The 18,942-nt window shown below is 40.9% G+C and overlaps 3 protein-coding genes across 6 annotated transcripts in view; 2 read left to right on the forward strand and 1 right to left on the reverse strand.

The window, feature by feature from the left end:
- pde7a (phosphodiesterase 7A) overlaps positions 1 to 1,842 on the forward strand; it is a 29,451-nt gene extending 27,609 nt beyond the window's left edge. For all 3 annotated transcript variants that reach the window (XM_028569509.1, XM_028569507.1, XM_028569508.1), the window contains exon 12: positions 4 to 1,842. In XM_028569509.1, coding sequence (XP_028425310.1) covers positions 4 to 281 — 278 coding nt within the window. In that variant the 3' untranslated portion in view covers positions 282 to 1,842. The remainder of the gene's footprint in view (positions 1 to 3) is intronic.
- Positions 1,843 to 2,004: 162 nt separating this feature from the next.
- Positions 2,005 to 6,686, reverse strand: mtfr1 (mitochondrial fission regulator 1). Its single transcript, XM_028569513.1, has 8 exons — positions 6,564 to 6,686; positions 5,810 to 5,919; positions 5,376 to 5,474; positions 4,592 to 4,719; positions 4,236 to 4,471; positions 3,819 to 4,068; positions 3,277 to 3,457; positions 2,005 to 3,164 (listed from the first exon to the last, which is right to left on the reverse strand). Exons 2-8 carry the CDS (start codon positions 5,843 to 5,845, stop codon positions 3,117 to 3,119), a joined length of 978 nt encoding a protein of 325 aa, XP_028425314.1. The 5' UTR covers positions 5,846 to 5,919; positions 6,564 to 6,686; the 3' UTR covers positions 2,005 to 3,116.
- Positions 6,687 to 7,048: 362 nt separating this feature from the next.
- On the forward strand, positions 7,049 to 17,800 carry armc1 (armadillo repeat containing 1). 2 transcript variants are annotated; one of them, XM_028569514.1, is made up of 7 exons: positions 7,049 to 7,409; positions 7,971 to 8,181; positions 9,736 to 9,827; positions 12,236 to 12,428; positions 13,336 to 13,452; positions 14,842 to 14,916; positions 15,516 to 17,800. In XM_028569514.1, the coding sequence occupies exons 2-7, from the start codon at positions 8,020 to 8,022 to the stop codon at positions 15,705 to 15,707; spliced, it is 831 nt and encodes a 276-aa protein (XP_028425315.1). In that variant the 5' UTR covers positions 7,049 to 7,409; positions 7,971 to 8,019; the 3' UTR covers positions 15,708 to 17,800. The 2 variants fall into 2 exon arrangements, with proteins under 2 accessions (XP_028425315.1, XP_028425316.1); XM_028569515.1 differs by having other exon boundaries at positions 7,974 to 8,181.
- Positions 17,801 to 18,942: the final 1,142 nt, after the last annotated feature.

Below are 18,942 nucleotides of genomic sequence, written 5' to 3' on the forward strand. Positions count from 1 at the left end.
CAGGCTTCATGACATACGTGGCGGAGCCGCTGTTTGCAGAGTGGGCCCGTTTTTCCGACACATGTCTGTCCCAGACCATGCTGGGCCACATGGGGCTGAACAAGGCCAGCTGGGGCAGCCTACAGCAGGAACAAACCTCCGTCTCCGAGGAGGCGGAGCCCAGCTCAGCCGGCACCGACACAGAAGACTCCGCCGCCGCCACTAGAAGAAACAGCAACACCGCTACAGCCGCAGGAGGAACCAGCTCCAAAGAAATACCTCAGGGAAGCAGAGAATCCTGACACTCCTCGTGTGCCCTTTCACCTCAACCTCCTGACCCCGGCCTCGGGGCCTCACCACACACTGGGGGCCGAGTGGGGCATGCAATGGCCTGCAGCCCTGCCACTGCCGCACCCTGATCCTAACACCTTGTTTATGTTTTGTTGCTTTTTGCCTCCCATCTTGATAAACCACTGATTTTATTTAATTTATTTATTTTTTTTTGGCATAGAGCAATACATAGATACCTCATGTGGCTACTGCTGTATTTTCTTTTCTTTTATTTGCTTTGTTTTATTTATTTGTCCACTGTAGTTTTGGCATTACTGAATGAACACACCACTTTTCTTTGTTGGTGAACCTTTTTTTTTTTTTCTGGTATTTTGAAGTGCCATTTGAAAACAAAGATTTGAAGAATAATCTAAACTGACTGAGACAACTGGAGTATTCAGACATGAGACCCTCCTAAGACTTTAAAGAAATGCCGTGTTGCATTTGTATTGAAGATTCTTCCTCATGTAAAAACGACAACAAAAAATGTGACAAGCCCAGTCCTTTTGCTGCCTCCACGAAGACTGTTTACGCATCTCGTTTGTCGTTTCTTTCTGTTGAACTGAAGTGAATCATGTCTGCTCCACGGTTTGCCTTGGAAGCCCAGATGTGAAGAACCACTTGTTTTGAACTGTCATCCCACTGTTGAAGCCATGAGCAGAACCTTAGTCAAACGCACCAGATGCCATAAGTAACTCCACCTGCGCTACAATGTGTTCTTGCACTCAACGATGGTGTCTCCAAGAGACCTTGTAAAGGTATTGTAGACATTAGTCCTTTTCAGATGATGTTTCCGATATCTTCCAGTGCTGGTTGAACTCGGGGTAGCTTCCCTCCCAGACTGGAGATCAGTTACTCACTGCACACGCATCTCACCTGGAACTCCACTCCACGCAACTTGACTCGCTCAGGGTTTTGCCAGTCTCTTATAAAAAGGGAGAGGGGGAGGAGGTGACTGCGGACGATGCAGGGTTGTTTTGTTCCTGGCTAGGATCTACTGAAGGAGACTCTCCCTCTCCGCAGAATGTCTCACAGCCACATGCAACCTAAAGGACTGCTCGATTGATGCCTTATAACTATGCACAAACTATGCTAAGTGACCAAACCAGCTCCTGTTCCCATCAAGTGCATGGTGTGCTTGTCTTTGAATGCACTGTCCGATCCCTTTGCCTTTTTGTTGTGAGGAACAACTCCAGCTGTACTTTTTGTTGTTGTAGTACAGAAACAAAATGGTCGACTGACTTTGAACATTCCATTTCTTTGTTTGGTTTGTCTACCTTGATTCTGTATAGTGGCACAACTTGTTTGTTTAAACATTTTGAGAGATAACAGGTGCTTTTCTTACTTTAGCTGATTTGTATTTTGCTGTAAGTGCTGTAAGACTGTTGATAAAACTGTTTACAATTTGTTGCGACAGCCATTTTTGGGAAGACTTCAGTGTCGAGCCAGATTTTGTAAAGGCTTTGCTGTATTGACCTTTTTGATACATGCCTGTTGCAGTTACGATTTGAATAATAAAACCTGTTGACAAATCTTTGACTTTTACATGTAATACTGTAGTTAACATGAGCAGAAATGACTGGATCCAAGGTAAGTTACACTTGACTGATCCTATTAAGGAGCAATTTAATGAGGGAATGAATGGGACTTTCATTAGGTTAAAACTCAGCTAAGACAGACACAGACCAGAGTAAGTCAGGACAGAACAAACTTTTATTTAGAGATTTGACAATTCAAATTTTATTTTTATGGAAGACAACTCTTATACAAAATCCTACTATTGTCACGTCCAGTCCACCTTCCCTTTTATAAAAAGGTAATACTAGTAGAATTGACTTCAAGCAGCAACTACGCTGGCATAATAAACAGAACCGGAGACAATGTGCACATGTACCTGTTATTTCAATAATCTAGAAATATGAATTTGAACAGATACAGCATCTTGTTTTCCTCACTATTTATGTATCATCCTAAAAAAGGGACATGAAAAGATATTTGGTGGTGAAAGGCAGAATCTCGCAGATCACTGGAATGTTTTTGGCTCATAAAAACAGATTGTACTAAAAAAAGAGAAATAAACTAACTAAAACTGGGATGCATATATTTGAACCAGCAAAAGACAGAAGCCCCGGCAAGACTGGCAACTGGGACACAACGTACACAGACTCAACAGATAAAGAACAAAATCATTTAAATGCCACTTGGAAAAAATGACGGACAAATCTACAACATAATTACCTGTTAAAATCTTCATTTTCTACTTAAACCACAACATAAATAGAAGGATGCCAATCATAAATTAGTCTATTATACATGTATAAACAAAACAGCACAAATAAAGTGCTCCCTTTGTTCAGTGATAAAAAGAACTCTTTAGCTTTTGCAGACCCCTGAAAAATGGGAACGCAAACGTGACCAACTATGGTATGTGCAACATTTTTTAACAAAAACCTAAGAAATGATTGAGCAATAAAATGAATAACGTCAAATGATTCTGTAGTGTTGCCTCTGACACTTTCACTCAGGACTGGTATGAGCAGAAATTGAAACTATTCAACAGAAAAACAAAGACATTCAGTTAAATACAATAAATTGTGTTTGTAAAAGAGAAAGCTAATATTATAAGTTCTAAAAAGTGCAAAATCAGAAGGTCAAGATGACTCTGAACCAGATAAAGAACTATGAGATGATGGATACTTGAGGCAGAATCCCTTGTTCTTCCACAGAAACGGCTGATAATAAAAAGGTCGATAAGGCACTTCAAAGTGTCCACAGCACATCTGGACCACAAGTTCAGAATCACCTGTTCAGAGCAACTTCCTTTTCCCAGTTGATTTCAACATGTGCTGCCCAAACTGTGAAAACAGACATGAGACAGAATAAGGACTAAGGACTCATTAATGGCCGATTTGGTGGTGTCTACGGCTTGTTTTAGATAACAGTGATGAATACAGTAACATCTCTCACCAAAGGGGTTTCGGTTCGAGGTTTTACTTCTGAAACGGGAAGTTTAAACTCCTCTTTGTCTGCTTGTTCACTGTCGTGTCGATAGCGATGGGCAAACTTGCGTTTCAGGGCCTCGGCGATGAGAGCTGCAGCATCTGCAGGCTCGCTGGACTTCACTTTGGCTTCACTTTCCCCTGGACGACTATGAAACATACAGTTGAGCAATTACAAAAGATTAGAATTGGACTATTTGTGTGGTATACAAATATATCTTTCCATTTATAGCAGCTGCTCAAGAAGACACAAGTCTACATGTGTTGTTCTGACGCTGCATGACAAACTACTAAATGAGGAAAAGATGTGCCAGTTCGAGTTGAAACTGTGGTTATGTCCAACCATAAAACAACCATTACAGTAATGCACAGAGGCAAGACCATAAACACCTACGGTTAGCTGGGATACACATCTATGATCTTTAAAAAATACTTTAGTCTTCACATTTGATCATTTCCAAATGTATCTGAATGTATTCTCATTGATTCACTATTTAAGTAGAGGTCTACCTTTTGACTGATCGCAACTTGACTTTGCTCATGTCTTTCAGGACATCAAGCATGCTGGGGATTTCTGCTGGCCTTGAATCCAAAACTGTCTGGCTGTCTGTCTTCTTCCCTCTGCGCTCCTTTATCAAGTCAATGGCAGAAAATGTCCGCTGGAGACTTGAGGGTGGCGGTGGCAGTGGTGGTGGTGGAGGAGGGGGAGGGGGAGGCAGGGTGCCACAGGGTGGAGGGGGAGGTGTCCCCGTGGTAGCAGCTGAGGTGAAACAAAGGAAAGAAACATCTCAAAGCTGGATGACATGTGAAACTCTGCTACCATCTAGAGGAAACTTTATATTACTGCATTGGAGCAAAAGGAGGAAAAGAAATCCCTTGACGTGGAAAGAGGTAAGTCTATGTTTTTGAAGGCTGTGTAAGAGATACCTGGCTGTGTGGGCTTTTCCTGGGCCAATACGAGTTGGGCTATCTGAGCTCTGAGTTTGGCAAGTTCTGTCTCCAGTGCACTGATCTTCTGAGTGGTCTCGCTGTTGGTGATTGTTGGCCCTTGCGGGTCTGGTGTCCCCTCACGCAGGCTTGGTAGTGACCTCTGGCGGGTTAAGGGTTTTCTCTGAGGATGAGGCTGGCGGGCTCGAAACACGAATCCAGGTGGGATCGCTGACCTGTTTCAATAAGGCAGAATCACCTTTTTCTAGATGCTACTCACAGGAACAAGTAGATTCTTATGCATGAAACTGCAATTCTCCTAGTATGTAGCAGACAGATCACTATTGCACTCTCACCTGCCAAAGGAGTCTTCGTCATCCTCCTCATCCCTGTCGATCCAGGCGACATCAGCCAGAGAGGCCACCAAACCATTCTGCCTCCTGCTGCCAATCAGGACACCAGCGTCCTCATTGTACGGATAAAGCTGTCAAGAGAGAGAACAGCCATGTTTAACTTTTTTTAAAACACCCACCAGGACACATAACAACACTGATCTCAACAACTAAAAATGTAAGTATTTGCATAATAAAATAGGAAATGAGGGCAGTTCAGAGGGAGGTGTGGAGGGAATATATACAATGGTAATGAAAGGCTCAGGTAGGTTAGAAGGTAGCTCAGTAGGTCTTTAGTCAGCTCAGTGTTGTTGAAGGTTGCTGAAAAAACTGACCTAAAGCAGACATACTGCATTCCTCAAAGCTAGGGAGGGTAGCTGGAGACAGAAGAAAAGAGAAAAGCAGTGTTGAAAGAGACAGAAAAGTAAAGAAAAGCAGTTTTTAAAATGATGTACCACTGAATTGAAATATTTCAAAGTTGAGTCTGTTTATGGTTCATAAATGAAAACAGCCAGACATCCTGAAGTAAACAAAACTGGAAGAGGGTGTGCGATTTGCTGTCATGTGGCTGTGACTCCAACAGTCAGGAGAGACAGGCAGAAAGGCAGAAGAGGAGACAGGGCTCGAGCAAATGTGACACAGAACATGCCACGATCTTAAAGTACAAGATATACATTTAAAGACGGACGGTCTGTCTGTTAAATGACACAACACTACGAACATTATGATCACGGTAACCTTCCTTTACCTGAAAATGAACCCTGGGGCAGGGGTTAAAAGGAAGACTAGAAGCTATTCTCCTCACAATACTTCTCGAGGACCCGTAGGGCTTGGCTGATCCAAAAGCCTGCAAAACAAAATAATAATAAATTGAATTTATATAGCGCTTTTCATAGACTCAAAGTCGCTTACATCACAAAGAGAGAGAAAAATGCCAGTCTGTCGATTACAGTTAACTTTGTAATTAGCTAAATTCAGTCAACACAAGTTGCATTGGAGTGGAAACATCCAATAGTCCATGGCTGGTACTTCTCAGATCTTATAAATGCGAGAGACCTTAACAACGGGCTTTCAGATAAGAGCCGAAGGTACAATATGGTGACGTTTCAGGGTCTGTGTTAGACTACGAAATCAAATTTTGAAATTTTATCCAGTCAGACATCAACACAGATTGGCACATACCAGGTCCATTTCGATTCGTGCATAGTCTTTATTCATTTCTGTTGATGTGTTTCACAAGGGCAGCTGGACACATGCCTCAAAACCAAATGTATCATCACCAAACGGGAATTCTAGTGGAAACAGAAATTCAGTTAGAATCACCTTAAACACAAAACTTAAAATCCAACAATGACTTCTTAAGGGACCTTTAGGTCTCTGCAATGTATACTTGTGTTAATATGCTCCAGTAAAATACACTGACATACATTCTCTGTATCAGCCTTTAGTGTTACTAGCAATATAATTCATTTTTCAATATTATCATTGCTGCCAATAACTGATTATGGAATTGAATTTCTTTAATCCATTTTCCCAACAAGAGGGGCATGTAATACAAGTGTCAAAGTAAAAAGAAAATACATTACATTTTATGATCTTTAACGTTAACGTAAAATATTAACAGTTAATGCTTTTATTTTAGCAAAAGCACTAACGAAGAAAATGTAGAAAAACATACAAATGTAACGTTACGTTTTCAAGATAGACAGAAAATGAAAAGGGTAAATTATTTCTTTAGCGGACAGAGTGCCCAAAAGATGCTAACAACGATAGCGGACTAGCTAACTCCAGGCAACTTTCCAACCGCTGACACATTTTTTAGGATATGTCGAAGACACGCAAAACTCTAGTTACCGCTAACGTTAGCTGTACGTGTAACTGACGTTACATTCATAATCAAAGATATCTGGCGTGTGTGACTTTGAATCCAACTTACCAATACTGACGCTAGCAGACAACGTTCTGAGTTTTTCCACCTTGTTAACCGACGGACATCTACAGCAGGAGGTGACTAATATGGGGAAGACTCTAAGGGAATACATTATGAGCCAATTGGATTATATGGCTCACACTGGCTAGGTTGTGGCCATAAAATGCCACCATTGGTTATTAACTTTGATTGACAAACAAAGCCACCAACTGCGTTTGACCTATAAAAGAAAACTATCTGATGATTGGGTTTCACATCATTCAATCAAATTATACTGCCCAATCATATGACAGAAACTTTGTGTATGTTCGTTATACTTCCCTACATTTCCCGGCGGCGAGTATTTTTTTCCTAGGATGACGAAGGCATGCCCCGCCCTACTCTGCCTTACCTTTTCTCTTATTGGCTTACCCTGACATTCTTAACTTTACCCTAACCAATCCTACTCCTCTTACCTAAACCTAACCAACCCAAACAGAGCAGGAGCAAGTGCTAGCTAATCAGAGTGAGAGGACTGCGGGTCATGCTTTCCACATGCCTTTGCCTTCCTAGGAAAAGTAATCTTGCTACCCTGGCAGAGATTTGTCCGGGATCATTATGGAAAACTGGGATATCCTCATTCACAAAACAGCTGTACCCATTGATGTGCTACAAACCCAAACACTGTTCACACAGCTGCTAGCTAAAGGAGCATAGTAAAGAAAGAGGCGCAGGCCTCTAGTGTTAGTTAAATTATTTTGTTCCAGCTGTTTTATGGTGGTATCGGAACTTTTTTGTCACGTCGTTTTTACATCTGTTGTAACTGTAGTCAGCTTGGGTTGTCTCATGATTTTACTGAAAACTGACTAAAAGGTATGCTATAATTGTCAAGTAAGTTAGCTAGCTAGCTAGCCTTACGCTAGCTTAGCAGCCGAATCGCCTCTGTCAGGGCGTATTTTGAGGTGAGGTTGGGGGTCGTAGAGAGTGTCTTTGGCAGAAGCGAGTTTTTGTATGTTGGCTTACGAAAATGGCTTAAGTGTGTTAGCAGCAAAACATGAGCTTAAACGATGGATTTTATTTTTTGCCTACCAAAGCATGCGCTATGTATGTGTACTAATGTGATAGCCACTGTCTTATCTAGCTATGCATATCAGTGAAATCAGTAACTTTACAAGAGTCACTTATCAGTCAGACTGCAAATTAAATATCTATGGGCTTTTTATATCAGTTGTCAGAAAAAATAAGACATTTAAAAACATCACTTTTGGACTCTGGGAAAGTGTTATAGTAATTTCTAACTATTTTCTGTCATTTTGTAGTCCTAACAAATAATTGACAAATTCTACAGGTTAAATTTGTTATGTAATAAGCATTGGCTGCTGCCTTAATTTGTATAATGTAAGCTCCCTGATTTAACCATTCTTTTTTCTTCAGTAGAGTAAGAGGTTGGTTTAATGTGCGTGGCATCAAGACAGGAGGCACCATGAGTGCGGAGCTGGATGCACTGACCGTGGTGAACCAGCTGCGAGATCTTGCTGCAGACCCCCTGAACCGAAGAGCCATAGTAGAAGACCAAGGCTGTCTGCCGGGTCTCATCCTTTTTTTGGACCACCCCAACCCACAGGTCGTCTATTCTGCACTATTGGTAAGCAGCAGCATCCATATATTAACTACACAGGGTTGATAATTTAGTACCACTATACAATGACATTAAGGAATTCTAGTTAAAATATCAACAGCAAGGCTCCGTTTGATTAAATTAGTCTTTGTTGAGAAATCAGTTATGCTCCCCCCTGTGCTGTCCAGCATGTCAGAGCAGGTTTCAGTAACCGTCTGAAGGCCATTTCTCCCAACACTGTGTCCCAGTCACAAGCTGATAGTGGTGACTTTAAAACTGCTACATATTTAAAAACACTGTACACTGCAGAGGTGTCAAAAGTATTCACATTCATTACTCAAGTAGTAATGAATATCTATAAGTAGAAGTATAGATACTAGGGTTTAAAAAGACTTCTGTAGAAGTTGAAGTATCAACTCAAGCTTTTTACTCAAGTAAAAGTGTAAAAGTACTCGTTTCAAAACTACTTAGAGAGTAAAAGTAATGTAAGGGAAAAAATGCCATTAATGACAAAAGCTTAGGCCGCGTCACAGGGGCCTATAGTGCACTACTCCACCTCCACAAAAAAACATTTTTCTAAAGGCCATAGGCTAATGACTCTAATGTTATATTCAAATGTTAATATTGAAAAATTTGGGATGCACCTGTTTCAGATGCATTTATGCCCATTGAAAATGAACGCATTTTAGTACAATGCAAATACATTAAAGAACCATATATGTGTACTACTGAGCATTAACATGTTTCATGGAGTGGAAGATATGATGACTAGTTGCCTATAAGTATTGTAATTAGCTCGTGGTACTTGGGTGTGCATTCGAAAGGAGTTGTTTTTGCATCCAACCATTTCAAAAAATTCTTCCAGGTACAACCAGAGATGTAGAAGGGTTGGCTTGTCTTCCTGGCTACCAACCTCCTCGCTGGTGCTTGGTTGGGACATTTCACTCAAGTTCTCTTCACAATCAAATTCTCTCTATCCAGATGGCGCGATTTATCTGCATAGTTTTTTTTTCTTTTTTTTTTCCGAACAATGACAAGCCGGAATGAAAACAAGCCGAACTGAAATAGGAGTAACGAGGCTATTTTTAAAATGTAAGGAGTAGAAAGTACAGATAATTGTTTGAAAATGTAAGGAGTAGAAGTAAAAAGTCTCCTGTAAAATAATTACTACAGTAAAGTATAGATACCCTCAATTTCTACTTAAGTAAGGTAACAAAGTATTTGTACTTTGTTACTTGAGACCTCTGGTACACTGGTGATATCTGCTGTCTGTTCTGCGGTGTAAACACAATACAAAGTCTTAATATAGCAACCTCTCCCCACGTCCACCACCCTTTAGTACAGGACATGACTTGTATTGTGAGTACACATTTAAGTGGCTTTATGTAACAGGTGCTCCTTGACTGTAATCTGTTAAATGTAAACAAGAGGTCAGTGCATGTGTGTTTATTTTGGTTATGTAATATTTTACCATTGCACATGCTCTACCATTTTTAAAAGCCTCCTCTCTCTCTTATGATATCACAAAGGGTCTGTCAGTTTTTAGCTGCGGATAGATAACGGTCGCCCTTGTCCTTGCAGGCCGTGCGCTACCTGGCAGAATGTCGAGCCAACCGGGAGAAGATGAAGGGCGAGCTGGGCATGATGCTGAGTTTGCAGAATGTCATGCAGAAGCAAGTCCCTGTCACCACCATATCTCACACACACACACACACACACACACACACACAAGCACACACATTCACACATGCTCACTGTGCACTTTCTTTACGTAAAACCTTAACCTAGGATTTCTTTTGTTTTGCATGGACAATGTGTGCCAGTCTGCAAATTTTCCAGGCAGGATGATGTCCTTTCATTTGCCATGTCAGGATGAGTGTGATTAAAGCTGAATTAGAATAGGGTGCTAAACAGTTAAGCTGCTGTTTCTGCATCTTTATAGATTTTAATGCGTCTTGCCATCCCTCAATTTCTTGTCCACTTGCGTGCTTTTACGGATGTGAGCTTATATTTGTCGTGAAGTTAGCATGTTATTTTGCAGAGGTGGCTCATTTTGCACGCATGGCATATGTAAAGCATATTTCTTTGTTGCTTGTTTTTAGTCTGGTATCATTTGTAGGCTTTTCTGGAGGCATTGTACACAATCTATTCTATCACTTTCTAAAAGAGCATGAGGAAAACACTGTGTAGTGTCGTAGGCAGATCTTGTTTGAGGAGGTGTTGTGCTTCAGATAGCTGGTCTCACCTGAGAGGCTATGGCAGTTTTGCTAAGTGACTGCACGTCATCATCAGCACCCTGATAGGAATAGACCTATGTTCAAGTGGCTGGCTGTAGCTTGTATGATTATGCACCCCCCCCCCCTTCCCTCTCTCTCCTCTTCCTGCGGCAAAGCTCTTGCTTGCCCTCGAGTAAGCCAGTCACTTCAGCTAGTCAGGCGTGGCATCAAGAGGAGCCCTGCAGTAACAGCAGCATCTTTCCCTGCTCGCAGTCTAGTCAATCTGACTTTGGGTAGAGGTCGATCATAGCTGGACAGAGTGGGAACACATGGCTGAGGGGGATTGTCCAGCATAGTCGCACCAAACAGGTGTGAAAACCATTTTTATTCCTTCAACACATTAAGATCTGAAGATCAAGAAGATGTTGCCTCTAATTCAATGCCTAGTAGGGAAGAATAGAAGAGTAAATCAATGGAAGAGAGTGTTTGGCTTCCATAGAGCCGGAGTAGGGATGTGTTGCACAGCGCTGGGGAGCACCAGGCTCCCAGGGGGGCAGCCATGCCAGACAGCTGATGTCGTATGTGGTTACTATAGAAGGAGTGATGACTTGATGACATATAAAGCAGTATAGCCTGCAGGTTTAACTCAGGATCCCTCACATAATATCAGCAACTGCAACTGACCTTATGTGGCTTCTTCAAAGAAAGCTGCTGCCCCCTAGAATATTATGCTCTGCTAAGGAGTTTTTGCAAAACGGGCAGTAAAAACACGACTGACATGCATTATAGGCTTAATTAGAGTTTGAATGCTGGGTGAAGGGTAGCAGTATTGTCTTTTGGTACACTAAATTGTTGTACAAATATTATTGGGATGACTCAAAGATTGACAGCATTTCTAAATGTATTGAAAGGATAGGTGGTGAGTTGGCTGTCGCTGTGGCACTCTGTAGCTGAGTTCTACATCTCCAGTGTCAGACCAGGAAGGACATGGTCAGATTCAGTCTGCATCCATTGAAGCTTACAAAATGGGAGCTTAAAGGACAAATACGGCGCAAAATGAACCTGGGGCTTAATAACACGTGTACGACGATTCTCTGGGATATGTTTTCATGCTAATCGAATGTGACCAATTTTAGCCCAAACCGCTAATTAGCTTATAACGCTAGTCGTCGGGACACCTGTAAAGTAAAAAAAAATCGCTATTTCTATACCACTAAAAAGGCTCAAAATAGAACCACACTTTAACGGTAGCATAATGAGGGTCCCTCCATGTAAACCGAAGCATTGAGAACTTTGTAAGTGTACAGACAGTTATTTTGAGCCTTGTTAGTGGTATAGAAATAGTGATTTCTTTTTACTTTAGCCGTGCCCCGACGACTAACATTATAAGCTAATTAGCGGTTTGGGCCAGAACTGGACACATTTGATTAGCATGAAAACATATCCCAGAGAACGGTTGACTCTGTACACGTGTTATTAACCCCTAGGTTCATTTTGTGCCAGATTTGTCCTTTAATGATTTAATTTTAAGTTCAGGCACGCTTCACACTTCTCTCCCACAGAGGCATACAGGCATCATGAATTGTCTGCCTTTGCATGGGTATTTCTGTCTTGTCTTTTAACAGAAATATCTTGGCACAGTAATATGGCCATTTAAAAGTGTACAAGATTCAATTTACTTGTTCTTGACATCAAAAATAGCTACATTCAACTGCATTGCACCTTTTTTAGTATTGTTACAATTGGACTTACAAATACACTACTGACCACTTGTGTGTACATAAACCACATTTGACAAATAAGTAATCTTTCTTTTTGATTGTTTTCCCCTCTTCCCTTTTTTTTAAAACACTTTCTCACCAAAGGAGTACATCACCTGGGGAGACCAAACTGCTGGCCTCTGAGATCTATGAGATTCTGCAGTTAGCTGGTAAAGAAGAGGCTGAACAGGCCGAGGCCGCTGCTGCCTCCTGCCAGCGGAAAGCCCACTTCTTCCTGGGCTCCAACAACAAGAGGGCCAAAACTGTGGTGCTGCACATTGATGGACTGGATGACTCTGTGAGTGTTCCCATGGCGTACTGGCACTCATTTGCCATGCTCAGACACACCAAACCTTGATGCGCAAAAATCTCTTTTTGGGCTATTGTGTTTGCTGCTGTCATTATTGGTGTATATCTGGCACAGGATAGGGGGGTGGACGGGTCAGGTTGTAAATGTCAGCCATTGAACAGCAGGGCGTTGAGATTGAACCTGAATGCTGCTCTGCAGGAAGCTTGCACCTAGCCAGATTACATTACAGCAGACAGACGGCCTCTGGTGGGCTGCATCGCTATCACTACAGCAGAAACACACAACACTGTGGTAGCTGGAAACCACGGTCATGGTGACTGTATTTCTCAACAGCATGTTGTATGTAGCACTATAATACATTTCATAATGTATTTGTATAATTACAATTATAATAACATTTGACCTAATTAAACTGTAGCTGATTCTAGGGCTGCCACCTCTTAGTCGATTAGTCGACTAATCGGTCGTTTTGGACTTAGTCGACTAAGATTTCTTTAGTCGATTAGTAATTTTTTATGCTTATTCATGCTTAATTACTTATTTCCAAGAAACTTCTGAGCACATTTATGGTAAACACAAGATTTAAAGTGGTGCTTTTGCAGGATTAATTGTGGAGAAACTCAGTTTTACAGATGGTTAATTAACTACATTTATATTGTGCTTTTCTAGTCTTAACCACCTCTCAAAGCGCACAGCTCTGTCAATTAAATCAACTAATCGATTAGTCGACAAAATCCTATAAGTGTTAGTCGACTAAGAATTTCTTTAGTCGAGGACAGCCCTAGCTGATTCTGCATCATCCACATTTCCGATCGTATACTTTATAATGTACCCATGCCCTTAACCCATGACATGTTGGCCTCGCACATCTCATCTGTTTCCTGTTTGTTGTCAGACTCGAAGGAGCCTTTGTGAGGAGGCGTTGCTGAAGATTCGAGGGGTCATAAGCTTCACCTTCCAGATGGCTGTGAAGAGATGTGTTGTCAGGATCCGCTCTGACCTTAAAGCTGAGGTAAGTGTCTGTCCGGACGCAGGAAATCATCCACTAACTTACACACCATATTCTTGCCAATGTCTGATAACAATTATTAGTTGTAAATTTGTCAATAGCAGTTGCTTATTTCACAATTTGTTTGTCACTTAATGGAACAAAGTCTGCTTTATCAGTAACTTTCCTGATTGATTACTAAAGTAAACACTGTTTCCACTTGTCTTTGAAACTTGATACACTTAATGTATGTTTTAGCTTGAATTTCAACCTTTTAAACACTTTTCACTGTAACCTGTTGATTGCTGTACTGTTGCCTCTTTGTGATGATATTTAAAGTAGGGAAATCTGCCCCCTTCAGGCACTGCAAACGTGACTGGTGCAACAAAAAGTTAGATATTAACTTAATTACTGGTATTTACAACTTGCAAGTAAATGCAGAAATAAATTGGATTAAATGGATTAAAATCTACTTTTAAATGCACAATATGTAATGTTCTGCCACTATGAGGTCTTTCAATCAAAACAATAACAAAAGACATAACCATGCTGTCATTGCAGTCAGCTTCTCCCAGTTCGGATTCCTTCAGTGTTCATTGTTCACTTGGTTTTTACGGGGAGCCGAATCATCCGCAGAGGTCTGCTCCTCTCCAAAACAGGCTAGGCCAGGTGATTAGAACCATTAAAGACACAGAATAAAGAAGCAGTTTAGCTTAAAATGTTCAGCTCGTCGGCGGAGGGGAGGAGCCGAGCTGCCACAATGTTTGGTCAGCTCTTTTCTCTCATAACTTAAGATCCAGACATCCAATGACTGAAATCCTTCATCTGGTTAAAATATACAGTTAAAAATGAATAAGATCTGAAAAGTGATAAGAATGTGGCTTAAAACTGGATAAGTCAATCAATTTATGGCAGACAACCAGGGTGGATATCACCCTATTGACAGGCGACGGCAACCAAATGACACGGACCGTGTCCTTGAGTCAAATTACAGATTTCTCTGGTTTGAACATTTTTTGGATAATGTAAGTACACAACTCAACAAAATATATATTATAAACAAAAAAAATTATAAATATAATATAGTTTTAGTGGTTTCTAGACATTTTTTAATGCAGAAAAGTTTCATATTATACCTTTTATACATGTTCACATCTATATATATATACTGTATCCAATTGGTTGGATGTCTAGCATAACTTTGATATTGGTGTTGGTACCAATAGTAAGGAAAGCAAAAATTGCCCGATACAGGAAGGTTGATAAGTATATCGTCAAGCTGTGATGGGAGCGACATTGTCTTTGTTGCTGCTCATGCGCTTGTAATTGATGGTTAACGGCAGTATTTAGCATTAACATTTAATTGACCAAAAATGTTCTATTCATGTTTGATCGCAGTTTTTTTCTTTACAGGCGTTGGGCACAGCAATCAACTCCACCAAAGTAATGACTGCTCAGCAGGTGGTGAAGACAGAGGATGGAGGCGAGGTAAGCTGAGAGACATGTGAGAAAAGATACACAACTGTTGTTTACCTTAAATTGCTTTACATAAGACTCATTTTCAGTTGATGGATCAGCATGGCCACTTTATGTCGTGTGTATCTCTGTACAGGGAGCGTAGCCGCCCTTGCCTGTGGCTGAGACTTATTCATACTGACATGATTAGCTAGTCACATCTCTGCCTCAGCCTGTAGGCTAGTTTATTTTTGCCAAACACATAACCAGTCCCAGTTGCATCTTTTACAGCAGTGTTACCAATTTGGAGCTCAAATATAGTGACCACAACGTATGAGATTGCAAAGTGTTTGTTTTCCAATAATCTGTAAAGAATTCTGATAATTGTTTCTCAAATAATAAGAAATAATTGGCAATGGGCCCATTAATAGTCATATATAATGTGACCAGCAGGGGTCAGACCTGGCTCAGTCATGTAATCTGACTCCAGGTGATGATTATTTGGCTCTGTAGTCAAACAGCTGTGCTTTACATTAATTCTGGAATTTTAAAATGTTTTTTGTTGTTGTTGACAAATTGCATGCTTTGTGATAATATAAATAAATATATAATTCTCTTCTGTCTTTGTGCAGCTGATCTTGCCATTCCAGGAGGACTCGGCGGTGCTGGTAGAGGAGAACACAGACATCCCAGACTACCTGCCCGAGGAGGAGAGTCCGTCCCAGGAGACGGACAAAGCTGTTACGCGCGTAGGTTCCATCACAGACGGCGTGGGCTGGCTCAGCACGGCCGCCAACTTCCTGACACGTTCCTTTTACTGGTGACCACTTCCTGTGTTTCTCTCACTGCTCCCTGTTTTCTCTAAAGTACCATCCAGCTGCAGCCTTAGCGTCTCTAAGCCTTGTCCCGGACTAAGCCCTGCCTCACAGCACTACTAGTCTAGACTCCCCTCTGCTAAGCACACAGAACCCGGCCACGTGTGTGCAACAAGTGCTGGACTGCCAAGTGGAACCTGCAATAACTTTAACTTGTGTAAATATTGAGCTACAAATCCCACTACTGGCTGTATGTGCACAACTATATACTAGCTGCATATATATCTTACAAAGACAGCCAGAGGGCTTCAAATCAGCCCAAACCAAATGGCATTCTGGAAATGTGTATCGCTGCGTTGACAGTTGACATGTGGCAGGCATATTTAGATCTCCTGAGGCTGATTTTGAATACCTTGGAAAATGGGAGTTCCTTTTTTTTTGTGCATGATTTTTGGTTTCTTTCCTCCTGGTGTCTATTCTCAATCGTTGTCCTCTTTACCATACATATTTTTCAAACTTTAATTTCCTATTTAAGCAGATTTTTATTTTCTTTTTTCTTCCCACTTCAGTTTTAGTAGCATGCTATGAGTCTTTTGTGCCAATCTTGCCTGATGCCTAGATATGTGATTATTGTGTGTGCCTTTTTGACATTTTACTTTTAATATAATTTTTTCTACATTCATTCAAATAATTAGAGAGCTTCGAGCATGCAACGTTTGTGCTTCCCAGCAGTCTGGCTCCCCGAGATTTTAGCTCACTGAGGGACATCTCTTCAGTAGAAATAGTAAACTGGACACCAGCAAGAGGCCGCAGCCTATTCAGCCACTGGCTCACATGCATTAGACTGTTTGTCGCATCCTGAAAGAAGAACTCCATAGCTGGTTAATATACCAACCCAAAACTGCGTTCAGGACTCCTCTGATGATGCTATAATGCAGGACAAATCCAATGTGAGTTCTGCAGTGGCGGTGAGTTGACTGATAGCAATTTGTGTTAATTGCACAGACTTAAGGCTACCTCTGCTTTCAGCCCTCTATCTCACATCACCATTATAGTCTATAGTTTTAGTTAAACACTTGCTCAGCATGTAGAAGAAAAACCTGTCAGCCGCCTGCTCCTCAAACGCTTCTCTGTGTTACCTGGACTCCCACTGACATTTTTATAGTATTGTTGCCCCACCCGTTCAGTTCAATTTTCAGTTTAGCCAGCAGTGTCCTTAAAGCAAAGATCATGTTGGTGCACGCTCTCACATGCATACAGTATACTGGAACAAGGGTGTGGTTATGTACATTTTGTAAATGGTGCCTGACTCCCTAAAATCTCAGACCTTACATGTGAAGGAAAACTTTTGTTCTGTTTTTGTAATACTGATTTGCATTTTATGTCACAAAATAGCATTATAGCAGCTAATGCTAACGCTCTTAGTGAGTTTATTCCTTTTCTTTCGCCTTTACAACCCCATGACTCACACCAGGTTTAATTATTATCTCCCCTGACTTGTGTGAGTGTCATTAATAATTATTATATACAATGCTGACCAGGCAACTTTTATCATTCTGATGGTGCAGGGACGTTACTGTTGGTTGAGGTCAAACGGATAGAGGAATGGCACAGAATGACCTGAATAATCTGAATTGATGGTGGTTGTTCTCTGGAAAAGCAATACTATTTTTTTTTGCATTAGATGTAGTTAATATAGTTCAGCATCAGCCTTCAAAAATAATGTTTTTGAATAAAAGGTATTAGTTAAAAGTTAGGATTATCATCAGTATTACATTTCATTGTCCATTTTGCACAGAAAAAAATCTAAATAGCATTTTCTAATTTCATTTTTAATATTTGATGTCCGCTACTGCAAAGAAATACTTGAACATTGTTTCTTAGAACTGTTCTTATGTGTTGATCAAAGTGTGCAAACTGTTAGCATACCACATCTGTAAGGATGACAAAACACCACAAACTAAGTCCTCAAAAATGTAACTTCATGTGTACAGACTTCATGTGTCTGTCCCCAAATGTAATATTATGTAATGCAGATCCTAAAACTGTAGATTCCATTACACTGTTAATGCAAACGATGATAAACTTAAAATCAAAATGTGTCTGGTGCTTTTTATTTTTTAGCATTTTTTTTTTTGTGGCTGGTTCTACTGAATATGATAAGATGGTCTTGACTTATCATTTCCCAGTGTTATACTCTCATGATACTCTTCATGGCATATGCAGTGGTCACACTAGTGCTCCAGACCTTACTTTGTCAAATCAAATGGCTGAAGGCAGCAACCATTCTCAGCCGAGAGAGAGGGGGAATTCGTTTTTTCTTTACTGGTGCATAAGTGAGGTGCCCCAGGGCAATGGTGTGGCCTGCCCACCACCTTCCCCAGTCTTGGTGCTGGTAGGCAGTCAGAGGTAGCAGCCAGCCCCAGCTGGAGGCCCTGGAGCCACTGCTGCTGCTGCTGCTGCTGCTGCTGCTGCTGCTGCTGCTGCTGCTGCTGCTGCTGAGCCTCCAATGAAATGCTGTGCCAAGCTATATTAACTGAATAGAAGCTGACTAGACAGCTTGTTTAATGACAATTTCAACAATTTTGAATAAATAGCACAGGCCATTTTAAATGAAACCATTATATATACTAGGAAATCCTCAAAGTCTTGATACACAATTCTTCAAGGTAAAACACAACAGAACCACTTTATAATAACAAATATATCCTGGACACATCAGACATTAAAATAAGTTGCAGCACAAGTAAAACTGTAGTGTTTTAAGTGAGGTCTTACTCAAATGGATGAAGAAGTCCAGCATTGGCGCATCTTGTAAATCATTGAGTTACTCAAAAGCTGGCTTTTTAACTCAGGTATACATTCAATGCACAGACCAAAGTGAAACAAAGATAATTTGTTCAGTAGAGCTGCAACCACAAGTGAAAAAACATTTTTCAGAGGGTTAACCATCTTCTATTTTTTCACAATATAATCACACCTCAAGGTCCATTTAGCAGAAGTTTGGAGCATTTCCGAACTGTTCGCTTAAAATCTCAAGTTTCAAATCTCACATTTAGTCTCATCTCGTTAAAGACAGAGCTATGGATAATGCTACATTGTCTACTGTCTGCATTTCAGAATTACTTTCATGTGCCCCTTGCAGTGCCAATTACCAGTTACCTGTGCACAAATACCAACCATTCAAAGTGACTTGCAGTAGAAGAGGCCTCTGAGGCCTCCGAGCTCAGACTTCTTACCTATC

This window comes from Perca flavescens, chromosome 22, assembly GCF_004354835.1.
Source record: "Perca flavescens isolate YP-PL-M2 chromosome 22, PFLA_1.0, whole genome shotgun sequence".
Lineage (NCBI taxonomy): Eukaryota > Metazoa > Chordata > Actinopteri > Perciformes > Percidae > Perca > Perca flavescens.